Source organism: Myxine glutinosa, chromosome 13 (genome assembly GCF_964187855.1).
Source record: "Myxine glutinosa chromosome 13, kmMyxGlut1.1, whole genome shotgun sequence".
Taxonomy (NCBI): Eukaryota; Metazoa; Chordata; class Myxini; order Myxiniformes; family Myxinidae; genus Myxine; species Myxine glutinosa.
The window spans coordinates 34,664,204-34,691,119 of NC_136273.1; the positions used below are offsets into that span (position 1 = coordinate 34,664,204).

The window sequence follows — 26,916 nt, forward strand, 5'->3', positions numbered from 1 at the left end:
TGATGTTAAGGTGGGCCGAGCGGAATGGCCGTCGTGTCCGCACAAATTACCCGACTATACTCGACGTTGACGAAGTCGCGCTACGCTGGCTCAATAAGAAAAAGAAGACACCCGGCTGGATTACAATAACACAATACGACACCAATGTTTCAATTCTCAAGTATATTCGTACGGAAAAGGTTAGATTACAGGGGCTAGAGGTATATTACAGGAAGACAGGCACTTAGACACACTCTTATATTAACCCCGGACAGACGACAGACACACGGGACAACGGCTGACTCACACGGGGGTTTGATGGCTAGGAAAGGCAGGCAGTCGATGGCTCAAGGTGCACTCTTGGCTCAAGGCAGAATCGACTCGGTCCGGTCCAGAGATGCGGGGAGGTATCGTCGCGCTGGGGGTGGCGGTGGCTTCTCTCTCCAGTCTGGGGGCGCATCTGACGTCACATCCGGCGCGGGGCCACGTATATCCGGCGGGGAGTGACACGCCCTCGGCTCGTTAGCTCCGCCTCGTGGAATCGGCACGTTGCTTCTCATTGGGTGCGTGGGGGGGTTACTGGCTCCGCCCCTGACGAGGAGCTGACAGCCAGCCCCTTCGGGGCAACCCCGTGGAGCGCATGGTCTGGAGCTAATCGAGCCGGTGTGAGGACGCATCCTCCCCCGCTCCGCCGCCATCTCCTCTGTTGTTGTTGTAATTGTTGTTGTAGTTGTTGTTATTGTTGTTGTTTGGAGAAGAAGATGGGAGGAGGTATGGGAAAGGTCCTAAACTCACTACTGATGCCATATAATCACATTCTGGTGCAACGAAGAGTCATAATTAATGGAAACGAGGCCTTAACTGACATAGATTAAGAATAACTAGGAAGATGTCCGAAAGTTGTCTACGTGTGGTGCGGTGGACCTGGGCACGACATTTAATGGGGGAATAAGGGGAAGGTCGGCTCTACTGATTGTTATTTACATGCAATGGGACTAGGGAATGGGGGACTGGGGAAAGTTGGGGAGTATTGGAGAAAATAGGGGAATATTTACAAGCGGATATGGAGGCCAAATTCCATATTCGCAACAATATTATATAGTCTGATGAGATGAAAATTGAACTCTTTGGTCTGAATGCAAAGCTCTACATCTGGAGGAAGCTGAGCACAGCTCATCACCCATCTATCACAATCCCTACTGTGAAGCATGGTGGTGGCAGCATTATGCTATGGGAATGGTTTTCAGTGGCAGGGACTGGGAGACTTGTAATGATAGAGGGAACAATGAATGGAGCCAAATACAGGCAAATCCTTTCGGAGAACCTGCTTCAGAGTGCAAAAGATCTGACACTGCAGTGGAGATTTACGTTCCAACAGGACAATGACCCCAAGCATAAAGCCAAAGCAACATTGGAATGGCTTCAGAACAAGAACGTGAAAGTCCTTGAGTGGCCCAGTCAAATCCCAGACAGGAAACCCATTGCGAATATGTGGAAAGACTTGAAGATTGCTGTTCACCGACACTCCTCATCCAACTTCACAGAGCTTGAGCAAATCTACAACGAAGAGTGGGAGAAACTCCCCAAATCCAGATGTGCAAAGCTGATACAGACATACCGAAGAAGACTCAAAGCTGTAACGAGTGCCAAAGGCACTTCTACGAAGTATTGACTCAGGGGGTTGAATACTTATGTAAATTAGACATTTTGGTATTTCATTTTTAATTCTTACTTTCAATACTTACTTTAAACTTACTTACTTACTTTCAACTAAGAGTTGAGAAAGGCCCGCTTGAGAAAGTACACAAACGGCCAGTTTGTGTACTAAAAAAAATTGCATATATTCCATGTGTGTGTGTGTGTGTGTGTGTGTGTGTGTGTGTGTGTGTGTGTGTGTGTGTGTGTGTGTGTGTGTGTGTGTGTGTGTGTGTGTGTGTGTGTGTGTGTGTGTGTGTGTGTGTGTGTGTGTGTGTTTATATATACAGGGTTTTTTCAAAAGTAACAGTGCACTGGCCGAAATACTTGGTGTATGCTTCTTTACTTGCAGGCAACATTGACTTGCTCAGTTAGATACCCACCAAGTCTTTGTTGTATTTGACAATAAATACTTTTCTCTGAAAGACTTGTCTTTTTGCACAATAGTTGTTCAGTTTCTACTGCATTGTTTATTTTGAAACAATATACCGGTGTATAAGACGCACTTTTTTTTATCGGAAAAAGTCAAAAGTTGGGGGTGCGTACTATACACGGGGATAGAAAAAAAACTTGGCTTCAAAACAAGTCAATTTTCCAATACATTTACGGAAAAAAGTATTTTACAAAAAGCGATCTCGGTTGCACGTTTTCCCCGTTGCATCATGCACAATTGCGCCGACATGCATGGCCGCCATTGCTGCTCGTTCGCCCCGGATGGCAAGCGGGTTTTGTACCATTACGTGCTTTCTATGGATTTGCCGCTCAAAGCAACGCCGCTTCCGGAATGTGAATAGAACGACTTTTCCCGCTCTGAAAAGCCACATCGGTCTTTTATTTTGACGGTCTTTTGTTTTACGACTGCAATTGCGTAGCAATCCGAAATTATAGGGCAGATTACCGTAAACGTCAGCTCGGACTGAAACGTCTTCATACGTTCTATCCGGTTCCAGAGAAGAGAAGAGAAGATCAAGATGTCAAGGCGGTCGTACACTTCAGCGTTCAAACTCTCCGTCTGCCAGTCTGCAGAAGAGTTTGGGAACCGAGAGGCTGGGAGGAAGCACGGCGTGAATGAGTCTGTCATCCGGCGCTGGAGAATAAAGGCTTCCATAGAGGATATGCCGAGGAAGAAGAAGGCGAACAGGGGAAAATCGGTGAAGTGGCCTCAGCTGGAGGAGCGTGTCATCGCCTGGGTTCGGGAGAAGAGGGCAGAGGGTCACGCCATCTCTACACTTGCTCTCAGGCTGAAGGCAAGGAGCTTCGCTTTGGACGGAGACATCGAAGACTTCATGGCCAGCACATCGTGGGCCTACAGATTTATGGAACGCCATAATCTGTCGGTACGACGCCGCACGCACATCGCACAGCATCTTCCCAACGATACGGCCGACAAAACGACACGCTTCCAGGCGTTCATAATCAAGCTTCGCTGGGAGCACAACTACCCGCTCAGCAGGATCGGAAACGCCGACCAGACCGCTCTAACCTTCGACATTCCAAAAGGGACCAGCATCGGAGTGAAGGGGGAGCGGACCGTCACAGTCAAGACCACCGGCCATGAAAAAGACCGTTTCACCATTATGCTCGCTTGCACCGCTGACGGGGCCAAGCTTCCACTGTATGTCGTCTTCAAGCGGAAAACTCTACCCAAGATAAAATTTCCAGCGGGTGTCATCATTCGAGCCCAACAGAAGGGTTGGATGGATCTGGCCCTGGTCCAGGCCTGGCTACGAGTGGTGTGGGGTAGGCGGGATGGTGGCCTTTCTCGACGACGGAGTATGCTGGTCCTGAATGCGTTTCGCTATCACAAGACAGAAGAAACCAAAGAGCTACTCCGGCGTTCCAACACGGACCTCGTCATCATCCCGGGCGGGATGACTTCCCTACTCCAACCCCTCGAAGTGGCCATCAATAAGCCCTTCAAAGAAGGTATGCGGCGATGCTGGGCGAATTGGATGTTGGAGGGGGACAAGAGTTACACAAACGACAAAGAGCGGGCGAATGAGGAAGGTGGACCTCCCGACGATCTGTGGCTGGATTGTGAAGGTGTGGGAGGAGATGCTGCCAGCGATCATAAAGCGGGCCTTTCTCGAGTGCTGTATTTCTAACAGCATGGACGGTACCGAAGATGATATAATCTGGCAGGAGGGAGCTTCCAGTGGCGGCGACAGCGACAACGAGAGCCATGGTGACCTGTACTACCCAGACGAGGACTTGCATGCCGTGGACTTGCACCCAGACGAGGACTTGCACTCTTCGAAGAGGAGAGTGACGATGAGGATTTCCTTGGCTTTAGCTGAGAAGCCCATCACACACCCAAACGGCCATTTGCAGGGCCACAACTCCACAATAAAGAATGTTTTAATAATCTCTCTACTCTCTCCTTTCTTCTATGAAGCAAAGAAGCTCCTGCGATTACATGTACATCTGGACACTGACGCGTGTGTAACAGAATACTGACTACATATAGCTAAATATTTTGAGGTTTTTTTCCCTTTCAAAATGTTCATTTGTGCTACTTAAAGTTTGTGTACAAATGCATAGATTCACGCTACTGTAATCTGAAAATGAATGATTTTTTTTTTTTTTTTTTTGAGGGTGGAATTTGGGGGTGCGTACTATACACGGGTATATACGGTATATATACAATATATGAAACAATATGCATGTATATATATATACACACACACACAGTACACATGTCGTGGTTGAACAAGATGGAGTGATTGGAGATCTTGAATTTATGAATACGATGTACTGTAAATCAACAAATATGTATCGAAAGAAGTAGGAGACAGACAATGTGTACAGACGAGCAGGAATATTGTTCTTCATTCATATGCAGCGCAAGGCTGTGGGGTATTATCATTGGCTGAGGGTACGGTTGTGCCACTGTTGCAATGCCCTCTGCTGGTTCGGGCAGGAATTTAGAATTTGGCCATGGTGCCCGTGATAGCTCACCTTCTCTTTACGAATGACACCATGTGATGTTGACCATCCACCAACGAATGCTGACAGATGGGACAACCATTTAACGTCCATTCGAGGCGGCACCCGCAATGATAAATCACCTTGACTATGAAACACCGAGATAACCCTTGCTAGATAACTCCAGGTCATTCTGTCAGCCCATAGCAGGAATTGAAAGCTCGGATAAAAGTGAAAGATAAAGCAGAAATATAAACTTAGGCATTGGAGGGTGTAGTGAATAGCTAGATTAGGGAAACTTAAAATCCTTTTCACAGATTGATTAACTCCAACATTCGGCACGTACTCAGTTTATCGTTCTCTGTAGTGAGGTGATCTGAAGTTTCCTGCAGCTCCTCGTGGAGCTGAGACAGCTCGGCACAATGCACTTGCTGCTCCTCCTCATACTGGCTCTGCAGATCTGATAGCTGGGTCGACAGTTGGCACAGCTTAGCTTCTCGCTCCTTCAACGTCTTGTTCAGAAAAGCCACGATGTCCTTTTTGTCAGCTCTCAACTGCTCACACTCACTCTCGTGCCTCTCACGTTCCACCTCGAGTTCGTCACATCTCCGTTGGTACCTGCATTTGTGGAGCAAGCATGATGTGGAAAGTCACCCATGACCTCATCATGTACTATTTAGCTATTCATGTCCTTAATTTGGAAATAAATGTCCACAGATTTACGTCAAGATTTATATTTATTCACTATCCATATGCAGTGTATTAGAACAATCAAGATCATATTGAACACATTCCGTGAATACAAGCCGTCCACACTTTTGGGACACCCTGTTTTTATGCACATAGACACAAACAGGATACGTAAATGCCATTTTCTTCTTCCGTATCCTCGACATGATGAAAACAGCTGAAAATAAACAACAAAAAGTTGACGATTTTAGGCAACCGTGACACAAGTAATGAGCTTCAGTGATCCACAATATGCAAACTCTTTTCAAATTTCAAGTCTATCAGATGAAAATTGACTATTTTATGCCATATTGACCTCTGATCTTTTGATTTAAAAAAAACAACAACAAATCAGCTTCTAGCTTTTGATTAGTGAACCAATTCGATGAACCAATATGCAAACACTTAAAATTTGAGGTCAATTGGATAAAAATTGACCTTTTAAATACTACGTTGACCTTTGACCTTTTGTGTAAATTATCAATTTGCCTTCTCCATATTCTCAAAATAATAAAGCTTTGTTGAAAATTTGATGATAAAACTCAAATAGTAAAATTAAATTTCAGGTCAATTGGATGAATTTTTTTGTTTTTTTTGTTTTTTTTGTATACTGAATCGAGGCTCGTGAAAGAGCTAACATTTATTCCACAAACAAATCAACGAGACAAACAAAACATACAAAAAGAGGGAGCGGAAGATATGATGGGGAGAGGAGGGGAAGCACACAAACACAACACCTGAGAGCAGGGAGAAGCGCGGGAGGGAGAGGGCCTGGGGGGAGGAGGCGTGGGAAGGGGGGGGGGGGGGGGGGAGAGGTATAAAACACAAGGAGACCAAGGACCTCCAGGACAGAATAAATTTATTATTTTATGTGATGCTGACCTTGAACCTTTTGACCAAATTAAATTTCTATGTTCACAGAAAACAAAATGAAGCCTTCAAAGAAAAGAACACCTTCCCTACAGTCAAACATGGACGAGGTTCTGTGATGTTTGGGGTTGCTGTGCTGCCTCTGGCACTGAGTACCTTGAATGCGTGCATGGCATCATGAAATCAGGAGATTACCAAGGCATTTTGGAGTGCAATGTTCAACCCAGTGTCAGAAAGCTGGGTCTCCGTAGAAGGTCAGGGGTCTTGCAGCAGGATAATGACCCCAAACACACTTCAAAAAGCACCCAGGGATGGTTCAAGACAAAACGCTGGACTGTTCTGAAGGGGACAGCAATGAGTCCACATCTACTGTGCATTCAGAAAGTATTCTGACCCCTTCACTTTTTTCTCATTTTGTTATGTTGCAGCCTTATGCTGAAATCGTTAAAATTCATTTTTTACCTCATCAATCTACACTCAATACCCCATAATGACAAAGAGAAAACAGGATTTTAGAAAGTTTTGTAAATTTATTAAAAAGAAAAAACTGAAATATTACATTTACATAAATATTCATACCCTTTGCAGTGACACATGAAATTTACGGTCTGGAGATGGTGGCACCCACAGAGACAACAACAGAGGCTGCAGATTTGCAAGAACAACTGGGCCAAGTGGATTGTGAGCCAAACAGTTCAATCTCGGTTCCATCAGACCACAGAATCTTGTTTCTCACAGTCTGAGAGTCCTTTAGGTGCATTCACTTCCGTAAGCTAAACGCTCTTTCACCTACCTCATTCTCATCCACCCTCTCTGAAAAAATGTCCACTTCTCCCTTCATTGATCCCCACACCCCTTCCGACCTCACTGACTACTACAACCACACTCTCTCCTCCTGCCTTGACCAGCTTGCGCCTGTAAAAACCAAAACAGTTTCTTTCACCCATTCTGCTCCCTGGTTTACCCCTGAACTCCGCCTGATGAAAACTCGTGCTCGCCAACTTGAAAGACTCCGCAATAAAACGGGTCTCACAGTTCACTCCCAAGCCTACAAGGACCACCTACAACACTACAAAGATGCCCTCTCCAGCGCCCGCTCCGCCTACTACTCTCAAATTATCCACTCTGGCACCGGAAACCCAAAAGCACTGTTCTCGACAATAAAAAAACTCCTCCGCCCCCTGAACACCACCACCCAGTCATTCACAGTAGACAACTGCATCTCCTTCCTCTCTTTCTTCCAACGCAAAATTGACAACATCTACAACAGCTTGACCACCGCCGCACCTGCTCCTCCTCCAACCACCTGCCCCCCCCTTGTCCTGCCATCCCCTGTCTCGGTTCTACCCAATCTCCCCTACTGACCTCTCTGAACTCCTCATAGGAATGAAAACTGCCACCTGCACTCTTGACCCCATCCCCTCCAGCTTTGTCAAGGCCTCCCTCCCTGCTCTCTCTCCACTTATCATTGCAACAATAAACTCCTCCCTGTCTACAGGCATCGTCCCACCTTTCCTCAAAATTGCTGCTGTTACCCCCATTCTAAAAAAACCTGGTCTAAACCCTGACACCCTAAACAACTTCAGACCCATCTCCAACCTACCCTTTCTGTCAAAAGTTTTGGAACGCGCTGTAGCCACTCAACTCAAACATCATCTCTCTGCCAATAACCTGTATGAAACATTCCAATCCGGATTGCGCTCCAACCACAGTACTGAAACTGCTCTCCTCAAAATCACCAACGACCTTCTCCTCTCCTCTGACGCTGGCAACCTCAACATTCTCGTCCTCCTCGACCTCAGCGCTGCCTTTGACACCATCGATCACACCATCCTCCTCACCCGACTTGAATCCACCTTTAACGTTACCGGCACTGCCCTCTCTTGGATTAAATCATACCTCTCTGACAGACGCCAGTTCATCTCCATCAATAACTGCAAATCCCCCACTGCTCCCCTCCCCCAAGGTGTCCCCCAAGGTTCGGTTCTTGGCCCCCTCCTCTTCATCCTTTACCTGTCCCCCCTCGGTCACTTAATCCGCCGTCATGGTCTCCAATTCCACTGCTTCGCCGATGACATCCAGCTTTTCATCTCCACCAAGTCCATCTCCACCGACACCCACTCTATCCTGACAAACTGCATCACTGAAATAAAATCCTGGCTTCAAATCAACTTCCTCAAGCTTAACTGTGATAAATCTGAAATAATCATCATTGGCCCAAAAACGCTCACAAAATCCACCCATAACTTTGCCCTCAACATCGACGGTATCCCAGTATCCACCTCCCCTCACATCCGGAATCTTGGCGTCATCTTTGACCAAACCCTTTCCTTCGACAAATACACTAAACAGATCACAAAGTCAGCCTTCTTTCACCTGAAAAACATTGCCCGTCTCCGCTCATCCCTCTCCTCCACGGCTGCAGAAACCCTCATCCACGCCTTCATCACCTCCCGTCTGGACTACTGCAATAGCCTCCTCTATGGTTCACCCTCAAAAATCACCAATAAACTCCAATACATTCAGAACTCCGCTGCCCGTCTACTCACCCATTCCCGGACCCGTGACCACATCACCCCCATCCTTTACAAGCTTCACTGGCTCCCCATCCCCCAGAGAATCTAGTACAAAATCCTCCTCTTGACATACAAAGCCCTCCATAACCTTGCCCCATCCTACCTGGCTGACCTCCTCTCCAGACACACTCCCACCCGCAACCTCCGCTCTGCTGGTACCAACCTCCTGACCCCCTCCATCCGGACCAAATTCAGATCCTGGGGGGACAGGGCCTTCTCCATCGCTGCTCCCACCCTCTGGAACTCACTACCTCACACCATCAGAGACTCCTCCTCACTCACCACATTCAAAACATCACTAAAGACCCACCTGTTCAACACTGCATTCAACATTCAACCCACAGCATTTAACCCCTGACTATCTCTTCTCCTTCTCCCTCCTTTTGCTTTAAATATTTCCCTATTGATTCTTGTCTTTTTGCAATTGTTGTTTTCATGTATTGTTATGCGTTATGTTTTCCACTCTGTCAAAGCGCCTTTGGGCTTCTGGAAAAGCGCTATACAAAATAAATGAATTATTATTATTATTATTATTATTATTATTATTTTTGCAAACTCCAAGCGGGCTTTCATGTGTCTTTCACTGAGGAGAGGCTTCCGTCTGGCCACTCTGCCATAAAGCCCAGAGCGGTGGAGTGTTGCAGTGATGGTTGTCCTTCTGGAAGTTTCTCCCATCTCCACACAGGATCTCTGGAGCTCAGCCAGAGTGACCATCGGGTTCTTGGTCACCTCTATTACCAAGGCCCTTCTCCCCCGATTGCTCAGTTTGGCCGGGTGACCAGCTCTCGGAAGACTCCTGGTTGTTCCAAACTTCTTCCATTGAAGAATTATGGAGGCCACTGTGCTCGTGGGAACCTTCAATGCAGCAGAATTTTTTTTGTAGGTTCCCCAGATCTGTGCCTCGACACAATCCTGTCTCTGAGCTCTGCAGGCATTTCCTTCGACCTCATGGCTTGGTTTTTGCTCCGATATGCATTGTCAGCTGTGAGACCTTATATAGACAGGTGTGTGCCTTTCCAAATCATGTCCAATCAATTGAATTTACCACAGGTGTACTCCAATCAAGGTGTAGAAACATCTCAAAGATGATCAAGAGAAATGGGAGGCACCTGAGCTAAATTTCAAGTGTCATAGCAAAGGGTATGAATACTTATGTAAATGTGATATTTCAGTTTTTTCCTTTTAATAAATTTGCAAAACTTTCTAAAATCCTGTTTTCTCTTTGTCATTATGGGGTATCGAGTGTGGATTGATGAGGGAAAAAATGAATTTAAACGATTTCAGCATAAGGCTGCAACATAACAAAATGTGAAAAAAGTGAAGGGGTCTGAATACTTTCTGAATGCACTGTACATCCCATTGAACACCTGTGGGGAGATCTGAAAACAGCAGTTGGGAGAAGGCACCCTTCGTATCTGGGAGAACTGGAGCAGTTTGCACAAGAAGAGTGGGACAAACTGCAGGTAGAGAGGTGGAGGAAGCTCATTCATGGCCATAGGAAAGTCTTGACTGCAGTTATTTTGTCCAAAGGTTGTGCGACCAAATATTAAGTCTCGGGTGTCAATCATTTTTGTCAATGCCATTTCTTTTTATTTTCTGATTTAAAAGGATATTTTAAGTTTTGAATCAAAAACAAAGGTTCTGTAATATCAACAGTGAAATAAAGAATTGTGGAGACCAAATACTTTCGTCAATTTCAACTTATTTTTAGGGAAAATTATGAGTTATTTGAAAAAAGTACAAGAGTTGCAATATTTTTGGCCACGACTGTACGTACACATACATATACACATTTGTACACACACACACACACACACACACAGGAGTGATTTAAAAACCCCGTCTCCTGCTGCGTGGGGGAGATGGGATGATTACACCGAAGTACCATAACCAAACGCCTTACACATGGCCAAACTACACACATATTCACATCGTAATTAACCAAACTGCACGTGCACAAGCGTTATGTTATATACCCTATAGATTAAAGGTACATACCTGGCCAACCTGCTTTCTAAGCTGCGCAACTGCACGTACAAGGCCTTCTCCCGGTTTTCGTCCATCACTCTTTACCAGCACTCAAGGTGAGCGAAATTGCATCATTGGATCCCAGTGCTGTTGTTCCTCCATTCGGATCCCGAAAAAATTCCAATATTACAGAAATGTTTCTTTTTTCACAAACCGCGCCTCATTGTGCGTCCAATTGCCATGGATACGGACAACATTGCACGTTCGGTTTCCCCGGTTACACAACGCAGCGCGTCCAGTTGCCATGGATACGGAGAGCATTATGCCAGCGTGGTTTAGCCTGAAGCATTCAACATGTACAACATGTATGCGTGTGGTGTGTGGGATAATGCAGATATAACATACGCACGGACATGCATGATGTGGAAGAGCGAGGTGACAGGAGGTTATAACAAGACATACCGACACCCAACGTAATGCAAAAAAAGGTCTAAAGAGTTACTGCAATGAAAGGGGTAACATTTGACCATTCCGAGTTGGGATGCCTATCTCCCCCACCCGGCCCTTTCTCTCTCCCTCTCACCCACCCTCCCTCCCCCTCCCCACCCTTTCTCTCTTCCTCTCACCACCGTCTCTCTTTCTCTCTCCCTCTCCCCACCCTTTCTCTCTCCCTCTCACCCATCCTCTCGCCCTCTCACCCATCCTCTTTCCCTCTCACCCACCCTCCCTCCCTCTCCCCACCCTTTCTCTCTCCCTCTCACCCATCCTCTCTCCCTCTCACCCACCCTCCCTCTCCCCACCCTTTCTCTCTCCCTCTCACCACCCTCTCTCTTTCTCTCTTCCTCTCACCACCCTCTCACTCCCCACCCTCTCTCTTTCTCTCTTCCTCTCACCACCCTCTCTCTTTCTCTCTTCCTCTCACCACCCTCTCTTTCTCTCTTCCTCTCACCACCCTCTCTCTTTCTCTCTTCCTCTCACCACCGTCCCTCTCCCCACCCTCTCTCTTTCTCTATCCCCACCCTCTCTCTCCCTCTCACCACCCTCTCCTCCCCACCCTCTCTCTTTCTGTCTCTCTCTCGCTCTCTGCTGGCACATTGTGATTTGAGTGTGGCATCATGGCCACCGTGTGCAGCTTCCCTGTATTGTGGTGAATCGTCAGTGTATTGTTTTTGTCCCGACAGCTCCCCTCCCTTCTTTCTTTTCCTTTTACGTCATATGTGTCTTTGGAGTTTGGATTTTCGTTTTTCTACTCCTTTGTTGTTCAAGAAAGAGAAAGCTTGAGAGTGATGGAGCGATGAGATGGCACTCGCTGATTGGGGCATGCGCAGACGTCATCATGGAACGTTCGAGACCGAGGGTAAAAAAAGGACGTCCCGGAATTTTCCCTCCCTCTTGCTTCGTGGATGTGGTCGCAAGCGGTCACAGTTCGTTCTCTCTCTCTCTCTCTTTTTCTTTCTTTTTCTTTCTTTCTTTCTTCTTCTTTCTTTTTTCTTTCTTTTTCTTTCTTTCTTTCTTTCTTTCTTTCCCCAATTCGTTGGTGCTGACTTCGAGACGGCTGTGTGTGCCTGAGAGACCTCGGTGCTTTGTGGAGCATAGGATGAGGATGGAACGAGGGCCTACTCGCTTCACGTTAGGTGGCTGGCGGAAGAACAGACTTCGCGCCAAGGCCTGCTTTCCCGCGCATGGACTCGGGGACCTGTTCGAGGGCCGCTGAAAGCTGAATACACACCACACAAACACATTTATTTATCCCCTTGTGCTGTTTTACGAGTCAGTGTGGGGGCGCCCCAAATAGGAATTTTAGTACCGTGCATTTCTTGTTCCCTGGCATTATTTATTAAATACTTTATTTGTTGAACTTTCATTTCTTGTCCTGTCCCGTTTAAATGTTGGTGGATCGGAGAAACCCCGTTCCGCGTCCGTCCGTGCAGGTAAGCGCTCGCTGCCCTCCATCCCTGCGCGTATTAACACCGCCATAGGTTGACTGAACGCCTCGGAGGTAAGCCCGATCGGTCATACGTCTGAGGCTGGTCTTTATTGGCACGGACGCGACAATATTTTACAGCTGGGTGCTTATCTGTCTGGATGGAAATAACTAGGATAACGAACAGAACTACCAAGACTATTCGAGTTCAACTGGTCACAAGCACACCACTTACTGGTCACAAGCACACCACTTTCTGGTCACAAGCACACCACTTTCTGGTCACAAGCACACCACTTTCTGGTCACAAGCACACCACTTTCTGGTCACAAGCACACCACTTTCTGGTCACAAGCACACCACTTTCTGGTCACAAGCACACCACTTTCTGATTACAAGCACACCACTCATTCAGGACTTGTCATCGGTTTCCATTTAAGATTCATGATCTGTCCCAACAAAAGACCCCTCTACATGTACCATGAAAACAACAGCTCAGTGCACAGCGACACCAAAAGGTTTATTTCCCACAAAATCAAAACTTTCCCTCTTCGGAACTCTTCGAACGATCTATGATGCAAGTTGTGGAAAGTTCCTTGGGGATGGACACCGTCAAGCCTTCTGGTACTTCCTGATGCACACCACATCATCCAACGTGCACGTCTGCACCACAAGGGACACAGAGAGATTGAGTAGTGACATCATCACACATCATCACCCACCCGATTTAGAGCATAAAATGTACTCAAAATGTGGCTAATGAGCGACAATGTTGGTTAATTTGAGAATAATGAGACATGGACGATGTGGTTAATGTGTGGTTCAGTTACGATGGATGATGTGGTTAATGTGCGGCTAATGAGACACGATAAATAATGTGGTTAATGTGTGGCTACTGAGACACGATAAATGATGTGGTTAATGTGCGGCTAATGAGACATGATAGATGATGTGGTTAATGTGTGGCTAATGAGAAACGATAAATGTGCGGCTAATGAGACACGATAAATGATGTGGTTAATGTGCGGCTAATGAGACACGATAAATGATGTGGTTAATGTGCGGATAATGAGACATGATGGATGATGTGGTTAATGTGCGGCTAATGAGACACGATAAATGTGCGGCTAATGAGAAACGATAAATGTGCGGCTAATGAGACAAGATAAATGATGTGGTTAATGTGCGGCTAATGAGACACGATAAATGTGCGGCTAATGAGACACGATAAATGATGTGGTTAATGTGCGGATAATGAGACATGATGGATGATGTGGTTAATGTGCGGCTAATGAGACACGATAAATGTGCGGCTAATGAGAAACGATAAATGTGCGGCTAATGAGACAAGATAAATGATGTGGTTAATGTGCGGCTAATGAGACACGATAAGTGCGGCTAATGAGACACGATAAATGTGCGGATAATGAGACATGATGAATGATGTGGTTAATGTGTGGCTAATGAGACACGATAAATGATGTGGTTAATGTGCGGCTAATGAGACATGATGGATGATGTGGTTAATGTGTGGCTAATGAGACACGATAAATGATGTGGTTAATGTGCGGCTAATGAGACACGATGGATGATGTGGTTAATGTGCGGATAATGAGACACGATGGACGATGTGGTTAATGTGCGGATAATGAGACACGATAAATGATGTGGTTAATGTGTGGCTAATGAGACACGATAAATGATGTGGTTAATGTGTGGCTAATGAGACACGATGAATGATGTGGTTAATGTGCAGCTAATGAGACACGATGGATGATGTGGTTAATGTGCGGCTAATGAGACACGATGAATGATGCGGTTAATGTGTGGATAATGAGACACGATGGGTGATGTGGTTAATGTGTGGCTAATGAGACACGATGAATGATGCGGTTAATGTGTGGCTAATGAGACACGATGGATGATGTGGTTAATGTGCGGCTAATGAGACACGATGGATGATGTGGTTAATGTGTGGCTAATGAGACATGATGGATGATGTGGTTAATGTGCGGCTAATGAGACACGATGGATGATGTGGTTAATGTGTGGCTAATGACACGATGGATGATGTGGTTAATGTGCGGCTAATGAGACACGATAAATGATGTGGTTAATGTGTGGCTAATGAGACACGATAAATGATGTGGTTAATGTGTGGCTAATGAGACACGATGAATGATGTGGTTAATGTGCGGCTAATGAGACACGATGGATGATGTGGTTAATGTGCGGCTAATGAGACACGATGAATGATGTGGTTAATGTGTGGCTAATGAGACACGATGGATGATGTGGTTAATGTGTGGCTAATGAGACACGATAAATGATGTGGTTAATGTGCGGCTAATGAGACACGATAAATGATGTGGTTAATGTGTGGCTAATGAGACACGACGAATGATGTGGTTAATGTGCGGCTAATGAGACACGATGGATGATGTGGTTAATGTGCGGCTAATGAGACACGATGAATGATGTGGTTAATGTGTGGATAATGAGACACAATGAATGATGTGGTTAATGTGTGGATAATGAGACACGATGGATGATGTGGTTAATGTGTGGCTAATGAGACACGATGGATGATGTGGTTAATGTGCAGATAATGAGACACGATGGATGATGTGGTTAATGTGTGGCTAATGAGACACGATGGATGATGTGGTTAATGTGCGGCTAATGAGACACGATGAATGATGTGGTTAATGTGTGGCTAATGAGACACGATAAATGTGCGGCTAATGTGTGGATAATGAGACACGATGAATGATGTGGTTAATGTGTGGCTAATGAGACACGATGGATGATGTGGTTAATGTGCGGATAATGAGACACGATGGATGATGTGGTTAATGTGTGACTAATGAGACACGATGGATGATGTGGTTAATGTGTGGCTAATGAGACACGATGGATGATGTGGTTAATGTGTGGATAATGAGACACGATGGATGATGTGGTTAATGTGCGGCTAATGAGACGCGATGGATGATGTGGTTAATGTGTGGCTAATGAGACACGATGGATGTTGTGGTTAATGTGTGGATAATGAGACAGGGTGGATGATGTGGTTAATGTGTGGCTAATGAGACATGATGGATGAAGTGGTTAATGTGTGGCTAATGAGACATGATGGATGATGTGGTTAATGTGTGGCTAATGAGACGCGATGGATGATGTGGTTAATGTGTGGATAATGAGACATGATGGATGATGTGGTTAATGTGTGGCTAATGAGACGCGATGGATGATGTGGTTAATGTGTGGATAATGAGACATGATGGATGATGTGGTTAATGTGCGGATAATGAGACAAGATGGATGATGTGGTTAATGTGTGGCTAATGAGACACGATAAATGATGTGGTTAATGTGCGGATAATGAGACATGATGGATGATGTGGCTAATGTCCGGATAGTGAGACATGATGGATGATGTGGTTAATGTGTGGCTGATGAGACACGATGGATGATGTGGTTAATGTGTGGATAATGAGACTTGGTGGATGATGTGGTTAATGTGTGGCTCGTGAGACACGATGGATGATGTGGCTAATGTGCGGATAATGAGACACGATGGATGATGTGGTTAATGTGCGGATAATGAGACACGATGGATGATGTGGTTAATGTGTGGCTAATGAGACACGATGGATGATGTGGTTAATGTGCGGCTAATGAGACATGATGGATGATGTGGTTAATGTGCGGCTAATGAGACACGATGGATGATGTGGTTAATGTGCGGATAATGAGACACGGTGGATGATGTGGTTAATGTGTGGCTAATGAGACACGATGGATGATGTGGTTAATGTGCGGATAATGAGACATGATGGATGATGTGGTTAATCATTAATGTGTGGCTAATGAGACACGATGGATGATGTGGTTTAATTTGTGGATAATGAGCCACGATGGACGATGTGGTTCATATGTGGCTAATGAGACTCAATGGATGATGTGGTTAATGTGCGGCTAATGAGACACGATAAATGATGTGGTTAACGTGTGGCTAATGAGACATGGTGGATGATGTGGTTAATGTGCAGGTAATGACACATGATGAATGATGTGGTTAATGTGCGGATAATGAGACACGATGGATGATGTGGCTAATGTGCGGATAATGAGACACGATGGATGATGTGGCTAATGTGCGGCTAATGAGACATGATGGATGATGTGGTTAATGTGCGGATAATGAGACACGATAAATGATGTGGTTAATGTGCGGATAATGAGACATGATGGATGATGTGGTTAATGTGCGGATAATGAGACATGATGAATGATGTGGTTAATGTGCGGCTAATGAGACACGATAAATGATGTGGTTAATGTGTGGCTAATAAGACATGATGGATGATGTGGTTTAATTTGTGGCTAATGAGCCACGATGGACGATGTGGTTCATGTGTGGCTAATGAGACTCAATGGATGATGTGGTTAATGTGCGGCTAATGAGCCACGATGGATGATGTGGTTAATGTGCGGCTAATGAGACACGATAAATGATGTGGTTAATGTGTGGCTAATGAGACACGATAAATGATGTGGTTAATGTGTGGATAATAAGACATGATGGATGATGTGGTTTAATTTGTGGCTAATGAGCCACGATGGACGATGTGGTTCATGTGTGGCTCATGAGACTCAATGGATGATGTGGTTAATGTGCGGCTAATGAGACACGATAAATGATGTGGTTAATGTGCGGCTAATGAGACACGATAAATGATGTGGTTAATGTGTGGCTAATGAGACATGGTGGATGATGTGGTTAATGTGCGGCTAATGAGACATGATGGATAATGTGGTTAATGTGCGGATAATGAGACATGATGGATGATGTGGTTAATGTGCGGATAATGAGATATGATGAATGATGTGGCTAATGTGCGGATAAATGAGACACGATGGATGATGTGGTTAATGTGCGGATAATGAGACATGATTGATGATGTGGTTAATGTGCGGATAATGAGACATGATGAATGATGTGGTTAATGTGTGGCTAATGTGACACGATAAATGATGTGGTTAATGTGCGGCCAATGAGACACGATAAATGATGTGGTTAATGTGCGGCTAATGAGACACGATAAATGATGTGGTTAATGTGTGGCTAATGAGACATGGTGGATGATGTGGTTAATGTGTGGATAATGAGACACGATAAATGATGTGGTTAATGTGTGGCTAATGAGACATGATGAATGATGTGGTTAATGTGCGGATAATGAGACACGATGGATGATGTGGCTAATGTGCGGATAAATGAGACACGATGGATGATGTGGTTAATGTGCGGATAATGAGACATGATGGATGATGTGGTTAATGTGCGGATAATGAGACATGATGAATGATGTGGTTAATGTGTGGCTAATGAGACACGATGGATGATGTGGTTAATGTGCGGATAATGAGACATGATGAATGATGTGGTTAATGTGTGGCTAATTTGACACGATAAATGATGTGGTTAATGTGTGGCTAATGAGACATGGTGGATGATGTGGTTAATGTGCGGATAATGAGACATGATGGATGATGTGGTTAATGTGCGGATGAGACATGATGGATGATGTGGTTAATGTGCGGATAATGAGACATGATGAATGATGTGGCTAATGTGCGGATAAATGAGACACGATGGATGATGTGGTTAATGTGCGGCTACTGAGACATGATGGATGATGTGGGTAATGTGCGGATAATGAGACATGATGAATGATGTGGTTAATGTGTGGCTAATGAGGCACGATGAATGATGTGGTTAATGTGCGGATAATGAGACATGATGAATGATGTGGTTAATGTGTGGCTAATGTGACACGATAAATGATGTGGTTAATGTGCGGATAATGAGACACGATAAATGATGTGGTTAATGTGTGGCTAATGAGACATGGTGGATGATGTGGTTAATGTGCGGATAATGAGACATGATGAATGATGCGGTTAATGTGCGGATAATGAGACACGATGGATGATGTGGTTAATGTGCGGATAATGAGACATGATGGATGATGTGGTTAATGTGCGGATAATGAGACATGATGAATGATGTGGTTAATGTGCGGATAATGAGACACGATGAATGATGTGGTTAATGTGCGGATAATGAGACACGATGGATGATGTGGTTAATGTGCGGATAATGAGACATGATGAATGATGTGGTTAATGTGTGGCTAATGAGACATGGTGGATGATGTGGTTAATGTGCGGATAATGAGACATGATGAATGATGTGGTTAATGTGCGGATAATGAGACATGATGAATGATGTGGTTAATGTGCGGATAATGAGACATGATGAATGATGTGGTTAATGTGCGGATAATGAGACACGATGGATGATGTGGTTAATGTGCGGATAATGAGACCTGATGAATGATGTGGTTAATGTGCGGATAATGAGACACGATGGATGATGTGGTTAATGTGCGGATAATGAGACACGATGAATGATGTGGTTAATGTGTGGCTAATGAGACATGATGAATGATGTGGTTAATGTGTGGCTAATGAGACATGATGAATGATGTGGTTAATGTGTGGCTAATGAGACATGATGGATGATGTGGTTAATGTGTGGCTCATGAGATTTCGCTGATTTGCTGCTTGATGTTCACATTATTAGAAGACTATTTAAAGGTAAATCTTTGTGGTTGCCGTTTTTGTGTTTGTGTACTTCATCTGTGCTGTCCACCTGGAGACGTCCGTAGACACCCGCAGAACAAATTAATGCTTTTTCGCAGTCAGAACTGCTGCTTCACTCAATTCCGCAGCTTAAATTTTTAAATTTGGCTCAGGTTGAGAATCTGCCGCCATCAATACCTATCATTCTCTTTGCTAACTGTCCCTCTCCCCCTCTACCCTTTTTACCCACCCCCTCTCTCTCTCTCTCTCTCTCTCTGTCCACTCTTCACTCTTCCCTCCTTATAAAGTGCCGCGCACTCCTTCCACACACCTCTACCTCTCGCTCCTGCCCTTCTCCTCGCTACCCCTCCCTTCCGGAATTTATTACATAGCGACGTGTGGTGAGGCATCACTAGCCCCCTCCCCTCCCCCCACCCACGCTTCCTCACTCCACCCTCCTTCCCTTCTCTCTCTCCCTCTCCTCCCTGCTCCTCACCCTCCTCGCTCCCCCACCCCTCCTGGCCCCCCTTCCTCCTCTCTCCCCCTAACCCTCCCCTCCTGTCTCTCCCTTCCCCCCCTCCCTCTTCCTTCCCTCCTCCCCTTTCCTGCCTCCCTCCTATCCCTTCCCCCCTCCCCTTTCCCTCTCTCTGCCTCCTCCTCTTCCCTTCACCTCCTCCTCTATCCTCTCCTCCCCCTTGTCCCTCCCTTCTCTCCTCCCCTCTCTTCATATTCCCATCAGGAAGTGACTCATTGTTACCCGGCAACGCCGGATACTTTTGCTAGTTATAAAATAAGAGGCGGGAGTCCCTTGGTGCCAGTGCCTCACTTATGATCGCCTCTCAACTGTGGCCTCCATCAGTCTTAATCTCAATCTTTCAATCTAATGCTCCAATGAGGCTCCGAGAACCTTGTCTCCTTCAATCAGTCCAAGACTCAAACCCTCCTTATATCCAGCAAGATCAACACAGCTTCTCCAGCTCTAAACTCCAGCAGTCCTAAATCTAGCAATTATCCTGACAACCTCACAACCTCAATATCACCTAATCTTCCTCCAAGAAACTTTGTTTCCTCTTCAGAGCTCACAAATCAACTCCCATCAGATTCTCACCCTCTACAAATCCCAAGTCAGGTTGGTGATGGAATACTGCTCCCATATTTGGAGCAGCGCTCCTCCGTCCAAGCCTAGGTTTGCCGACTGATGAACAATCTTACTTTGTCTTGCAATCTCTCACCTTTGGCCCACAGTCAAGCAGTCTCTTCTCTGTGGCTTTTCTACTGCTATTACCAAAGTCAATGTTCTGTCTAACTCTGTTTCTGTCCTTCCTCCTTTTCACCATGTTCGTAACACCCGGCTACCTTACACTCGTTACCGTTTCTATATTACCGTAACGCTTCCCTCTCTTTGGGACAGCCTCTTCAGCAGTGTTCCCAATTTCTATCAACTTGCAATGCCATGACATGTGAAACAATTCAAATCACTGAATATCTGGCATTTGGGGCCATTCACAAGGTGACCCCAAAAAAGCAGGCCGTTGGTAAAGTCTAATAACTTTAATATTATCCAATCAAACTTTTTTAAATTTGCATATCATATTCCTCACTCAGTCGAGATATCACTGAAAGTTTCAGTTGTCCACAAACAAATTTAACAATCCTGAAATGATTTAACCAATGAGATTTCTGACGACATCGATGTTTGATGATGTGCACCAAATGGGCACCATTTTACTCCATGCAGAGGGCCGCACGTCCAGCAAAGTTATTGATGACTTTTTGTGCACTGAATTATCCTCAATATTTATTTGCTGATGTTGAGCTCTTGACGGTGGTGCCGAAGAAATTTGTTGTGACTGCGAGCGACTGAGTCAGAAATATTCTCAGGTGACTTTGCTTTCGGAGAAATGTGAATGTTAGGTGCATTTTTGGGTAAAAGTAGGGAACCTCACTCTTTAACATAATTAGGGTATGCTGAATTCGATTAACCCGGTTCCCAAGCCGAATGTTGAGGTTTTGACCTTCTAATTAGCATCAACAAAATGGCTGCCAAATTGCCATTTTTGGACAATTTCTTTGAACAAGCATTTATATATCATGTATACTAGCAACGGTACCCGCCCTATGGGCGGGGCTTCAATTGGGAGGCCCAAATGAAAAGGCAAAATATCAGAAATTGAAGGCTTTTTATTTTAAACGATTCATATAAACATCCGTTAAATCTTATTACACGCACATCATCAAAATCTAAACAGTACATGGCGCCCATTTTGAAAAAAGATTGAATTCTGCAAAACGGAAGCGGCCGCTACACGTCTTTCTCAGTCGCACGTTTATGTGTGGAGAGTGCACGCCGAATCTTTAACACGGAAGCGGCCGCTACACCTGTTTCTCAGTCGCTTTGCACACGCTGCCATGTTACTTCAGAGCCGCACGTTTATATAGGAAGAGTTCGTCACTCTCCTGTTACGTAGTATAAACAGTATTTGTAGAATTTCAACAAAAGCCACATCACTGTTCACATCGGTAAATATTATTCCATCATGTTTGGAAAAACTGGAAGATTGGAAAAACAATATAGCCTATTTTACTCCTAGGGGTCCCAGGAATACCCACCCAAAATATCGTTGTGATCGGTTGAGCCGTTTTTGCGATACCTTCGAACTGACGGACGGACATTTGGTGAATTATAGTAAGATACACGCAGCTCTTTTACTTTAACTTTACAACTTTTACCCCAAAATGCGCCTATAAGCTTATTGTTACGGATTCGGCCCTAATTATTGTTGGTATTATTCTTATTGTTGGTTCTTAGTAAGGGTTATTGTGGTTAAAAGGTTTAAAAGCACTCGTGGTAAAATGTGGCCGGAAATCGGATGGTGACCCGGAAGGCAAAAGGGAGCGAGGAAGAAGGCGGAGAAAAAAGGAGGCGTTTGGGAACAGCTCCGCACCCAGCGTGGTCGAGCGTCCATGGAGAGGGAACTTTGAGTCCTGGAAAGGAATCTCGTGCGATCGTTGATACCGCTGGTGTCGTGGAAAAGCCTGTGAAGCCAGGTACAGGTGGGAGATTCCGGAGAATCTTCGCCTAGCGGCTGCGACCCGAGGAAGAAGATACCGCCATTTTGGGGACCTCGCGCGTCGTTCGCGGGCCCTTGATTAGTCGCGTCCGCTGGTCCAGCCCTCCGGTGGTTTGCCGAGGATGTGGGTGCTCGACAGCGGCCTTTGAGGAATACGGTGCGGTTCGCGACTGCACGGTGTAGGTGCATGTTTGGATAGCGTCTTTGGGGATTCCTCTTTCCACCGCCAATTGGGGTTGGCTGGGACCACGTGACGGTCCCCGCCTTACCTACATCTCTGTTCCCGCCTCATCGCCATTGCCTCTACGCCGGGAGCACCGTTGTGTGCTAGAGACATTGAGAAGGTCTCTGCTTCAGTCCCTGGGGGTGCCGTGAGTCTGAGCTGGGGTACCATCTTAAGATTGGATTGCAGGGGTGATTGCCCCCATTGTTGTAGGGTGCTTTTTGGTGTGCTTTTAATATAATATTTGTTCATAATATAATATTTGTTTGTTCATAATATAATATTTGTTAATATAATAAATATTATTCCATCGTGTTTGGAAAAACTGGAAAATTGGATTTCATTATTGATTTGATTGATTGGGTTTCATTATTGATTTGATTGTTTCATTTGATGGTTTCATTGAGAGTTTCATTATTGATAAATTTCAACAAAGGATAACATATTTTTCTGCCGGGGACCCTCTCGGGATTCGGAGGTTTACCGAGACCAGGGGATAGGGGAGGACCCCGTAACAATCATAACATTATACATGGCCTTTTTTCATAAATCAGTCTAGTCTAAATTATGGTTGGCGACATATTGAAAGAGACATTCAAAATGATATTGAAATTGGACATGATAAAATGGGAAAGGTTTTAATAAGACAATGTTTCATACAACCATTTATTCTAAAATTAAGTATACATGACCATGAAGCACAAACATTCAGGAATGTCACACATGTTGTTTTGCCAACTACATCAAATTCATACAAGGGGTCTGATCATCACTCTGTTGCTGACAGGCACACATTGATGTGCACCTCAACTCTGAATAGCGACATTTGCAGCGTCGAGTCTTGCATTGCTTCTGGAATGCACAACAAATCATCTCGAGGCAACTTCCTGGGATTGGACTCGGTGACATCAGAATAGGCTCTAGTCCTGAATCACCACATTTCCATCCCATTTCCACAGGTGCAGGAGGTCAGGTATGGCACAATGAGCATTTCTCCATACCATGGCTTGATAGTGTACTCGCATCAAATGGAAATGAAGAGCATCACTTGTCGGTGACATTGCTTCTGGTTTACCAGTCTTGGAGAACAACATATGTCGTGCTGAATCAACAGAGGTTGTTCTGTGTACATTATATATTCTGCAGACGAACACTTCTGCAGATTTGATTGTCTCCTCTGTAAGTTCACCAATGCCCAAGTACTTCAGCAGTTTATTCAAAACAAAAAACTCAAAATTCGGCTTGGGAACCGGGTTAATCGAATTCACCATACCCTAATTATGTTAAAAAGTGAGGTTCCCAACCTTTACCCAAAAATGCACCGAGAAGCTTATACATGGCTTATTTCCATAAATCCGTCTAGTCTATTATTTTGGTCGGCCAGAGTGGCCTCCTCTGTTTGGTGAATTGATATTCAAGACTGTGCCATGCTGTCTGGAGGTCTTCACAAACCTTTGAATTTGAGACTTTCCCGGTGCTTTGCTTGTTGCAAAATGTGCGCAGAACAGGCGCCTTGTCCAAGAACGAATTTGTCTGCAGATAGTTTTCTTCCAAAAATGACTTTCTTCAGGTGTCCACGACATTGCGTGTGAATGTCACACATTCAAGAAACTTGGTAGATACACTTTCCCTTAACTCAGTTCAGACCTCCTGAAAAATGAAAGAGATTGAATTAAAACTGTGAAGGTTGTTAAACTTTTCCCGGGGTCCACTTTTTTCGGGTCACCCTGTATATACAGACAGCAGAATATTTCACCTAGCAGTCGTCGTCCCCCCACCCCCCTCCATCATCACTCCCATGCACCATGTACATATTGGTCTGAACGTGCGTACGTAATTAATAGATGATTCTTTATGTCATATGCGAGTGGCTCTTACCAACACCATTTGATCGTCCACAATTTCTCGGACTATCTTGGTTTCCTTTCCGTCCCATTTCTGCAGCTGGACCAGTTTACCTCCGTCCAGCATGAAGGTAGTCTGTATGGGAAAAGGAGGGGCAATCCTGACCTAGGTGACAGGCTTTAACAAATTACTGAACAAGCCTTTAGCAACATGACGACAATTTACAAAACTAGCATTGAACATTCCTGATAGCATTCCACAGTTTATTGGGCTTCATTAGAATGTCCAACATGTAGAAGAAGAAGAAGAAGAAGAAGAAGAAGAAGAAGAAGAGGGAAACAAAGCTTAGGTGGAGGTCATTGAATTAGTGAGCGTGGACCTTCCCCTCTTTTGTTCTTCCAACAACACTTAGTTTGAAGTGAGATAACTCCATTGTAATCACCGCAGCACAACCACAATGTGTGTTGTACCGCACAAAAATTGCCATCCACATTACCGTATCACGACAAGCAACCCCATAGACGGATATCTTTGGAAGTACATCAACAACCTGCTGTGTGTTCCACACACCTTGTGTGAAGTCACAGTCCGCAGCAAGGTAATCTGAAGTGTTCTTGAGATTTTAGTGTACATGGAGGAGATATAAAATCCTCACGGCTAGTAGAACCACAAATATGATGATGCACAGCCCAATTATTGAGACAACCAATGCCCAATTATTGAGACAACCAATGCCCAATTATTGAGACAACCAATGCCCAATTATTGAGACAACCAATGCCCAATTATTGAGACAACGAATGGTGACGAGGTTCATCTGTGGCCTTGTACCATAACCAAGCACCTAAAGAACTCAAGAACAGAACCAACTCGAGGTCAAAAAGGATAAAGGTTCAGAAAATACAATGTGCTGGTAAAAAAAATTATATATATATATATATATATATAATTATATATATATATATATATATAACAGCTCCAAGGTAAGTGGTAAGATGTCAGGACTTGAGGCAGTTCCCTTATATCTAGATATTGCAAAGACCATGATGGAGGGCAGAGGAGAACCACGTCCACAGCATTGCAGATCGTGGTCTCCACCAAATGATATGATAACCTGAAGTGGTCTCCACCAAATGATATGATAACCTGAAGTGGTCTCCACCAAATGATATGATAACCTGAAGTGGTCTCCACCAAATGATATGATAACCTGAAGTGGTCTCCACCAAATTATATGATAACCTGAAGTGGTCTTCACCAAATGATATGATAACCTGAAGTGGTCTTCACCAAAATGATATGATAACCTGAAGTGGTCTCCACCAAATGATATGATAACCTGAAGTGGTCTTCACCAAAATGATATGATAACCTGAAGTGGTCTCCACCAAATGATATGATAACCTGAAGTGGTCTTCACCAAAATGATATGATAACCTGAAGTGGTCTTCACCAAATGATATGATAACCTGAAGTGGTCTCCACCAAATTATATGATAACCTGAAGTGGTCTCCACCAACGATGACATCTGAAGTTTAGTGGGACATTATAACGAATCAATAAACTAAGAGCTAAGTCCATATACACAATCCATTTATCGATGGGTGTTTGTGCGCCAAAGGATGAAAAGGTCGTGGGTGAACCTGCCTTGGCATGTCGGTCGTCCAACGTCTTTTCGTCGAACTCCTCCCCGAGGACGAAAGAGACCTCGGCGTTCTTAAACGAGCTCTTGGTCTGTATGGTGGCATGCTCACCTTCTGCGCTGATCACCACGGTGGGTTTGGTGAGGTTACCAACTTGCCGCATGGCAGCGTTCACACCTGCGAACGATGCACACCATCATTCCACCTGGACCATTGGTCATTTCAATAAAAAAAAAAATGTTTTAGTATACCAGGACATACGACACCTCCACGATCTAGTCCCACTCACCAATAGCCTTCATGTACTCATCAAAGTTTTGACTTTCCACGATGGACCACGTCCCGCAGAATGAATCCATGGTGCGCTCGGTGCTGGAGGACAGTGTGGATCGGTCTTCGGGACAAGCCTCGACTTTTAAAAACATCAAGTGAGCGACCACGTGGCTAGCAAGGAATTAGAATCATAAAGGGACCGCGATTGGTGTCCTAATTGGGATTCTGGACGGGATGCGGCTTCGGTGGGGACGTTAGAGGGGGAATGCTCCGACACAGCAGCCATTGATCTCCCGCCATTGTTCGCGCAGAGAAAAGCTTTGAATCTCAATCCGTAGAGCGACAGTGTCGCCTGTGTGTGCGGAGTCGTGCTCACCGTCTCCACCACTCGTCACGGGCGGGGCCGGCATGACCACGAGCCATTCAGAGCGGCCACTGGCTCGACCTTTCAATCTGGAGAGGGTCGTGCGCCGTGGGAAAAACCACAAATGAAACCCCTGGGGGATAAAATAATAATGGGTTAAACAATAGGATGGAGAA

General features: G+C 45.0%; 2 protein-coding genes across 2 annotated transcripts in view; both read right to left on the reverse strand.

Annotated features, from left to right (window-relative positions):
• LOC137438334 (cilia- and flagella-associated protein 157-like) overlaps positions 1–10,952 on the reverse strand; it is a 34,722-nt gene extending 23,770 nt beyond the window's left edge. The window contains exons 1-2 of the mRNA XM_068133452.2: positions 10,773–10,952; positions 4,946–5,217 (exon numbers count right to left, since the gene is read on the reverse strand). Coding sequence (XP_067989553.1) covers positions 4,946–5,217; positions 10,773–10,837 — 337 coding nt within the window. The 5' untranslated portion in view covers positions 10,838–10,952. The remainder of the gene's footprint in view (positions 1–4,945; positions 5,218–10,772) is intronic.
• Positions 10,953–13,278: 2,326 nt separating this feature from the next.
• Positions 13,279–26,467, reverse strand: LOC137438336 (fatty acid-binding protein, brain-like). The gene is made up of 4 exons (XM_068133453.2): positions 26,393–26,467; positions 26,108–26,280; positions 24,493–24,594; positions 13,279–13,329 (listed from the first exon to the last, which is right to left on the reverse strand). Exons 1-4 carry the CDS (start codon positions 26,460–26,462, stop codon positions 13,279–13,281), a joined length of 396 nt encoding a protein of 131 aa, XP_067989554.1. The 5' UTR covers positions 26,463–26,467.
• Positions 26,468–26,916: the final 449 nt, after the last annotated feature.

Bases quoted from the DNA above. Each gene is read 5' to 3' on its own strand.
- LOC137438336 (XM_068133453.2), bottom strand. From the start codon at position 26,462: ATGGATTCATTCTGCGGGACGTGGTCCATCGTGGAAAGTCAAAACTTT. The intron at 26,281-26,392 runs GTGAGTGGGACT...CATCGTTCGCAG, and splicing joins TGAGTACATGAAGGCTATTG to GTGTGAACGCTGCCATGCGG. The intron at 13,330-24,492 runs GTAAGAGCCACT...CTTGTGGTGCAG, and splicing joins TGGACGATCAAATGGTGTTG to ACGTGCACGTTGGATGATGT.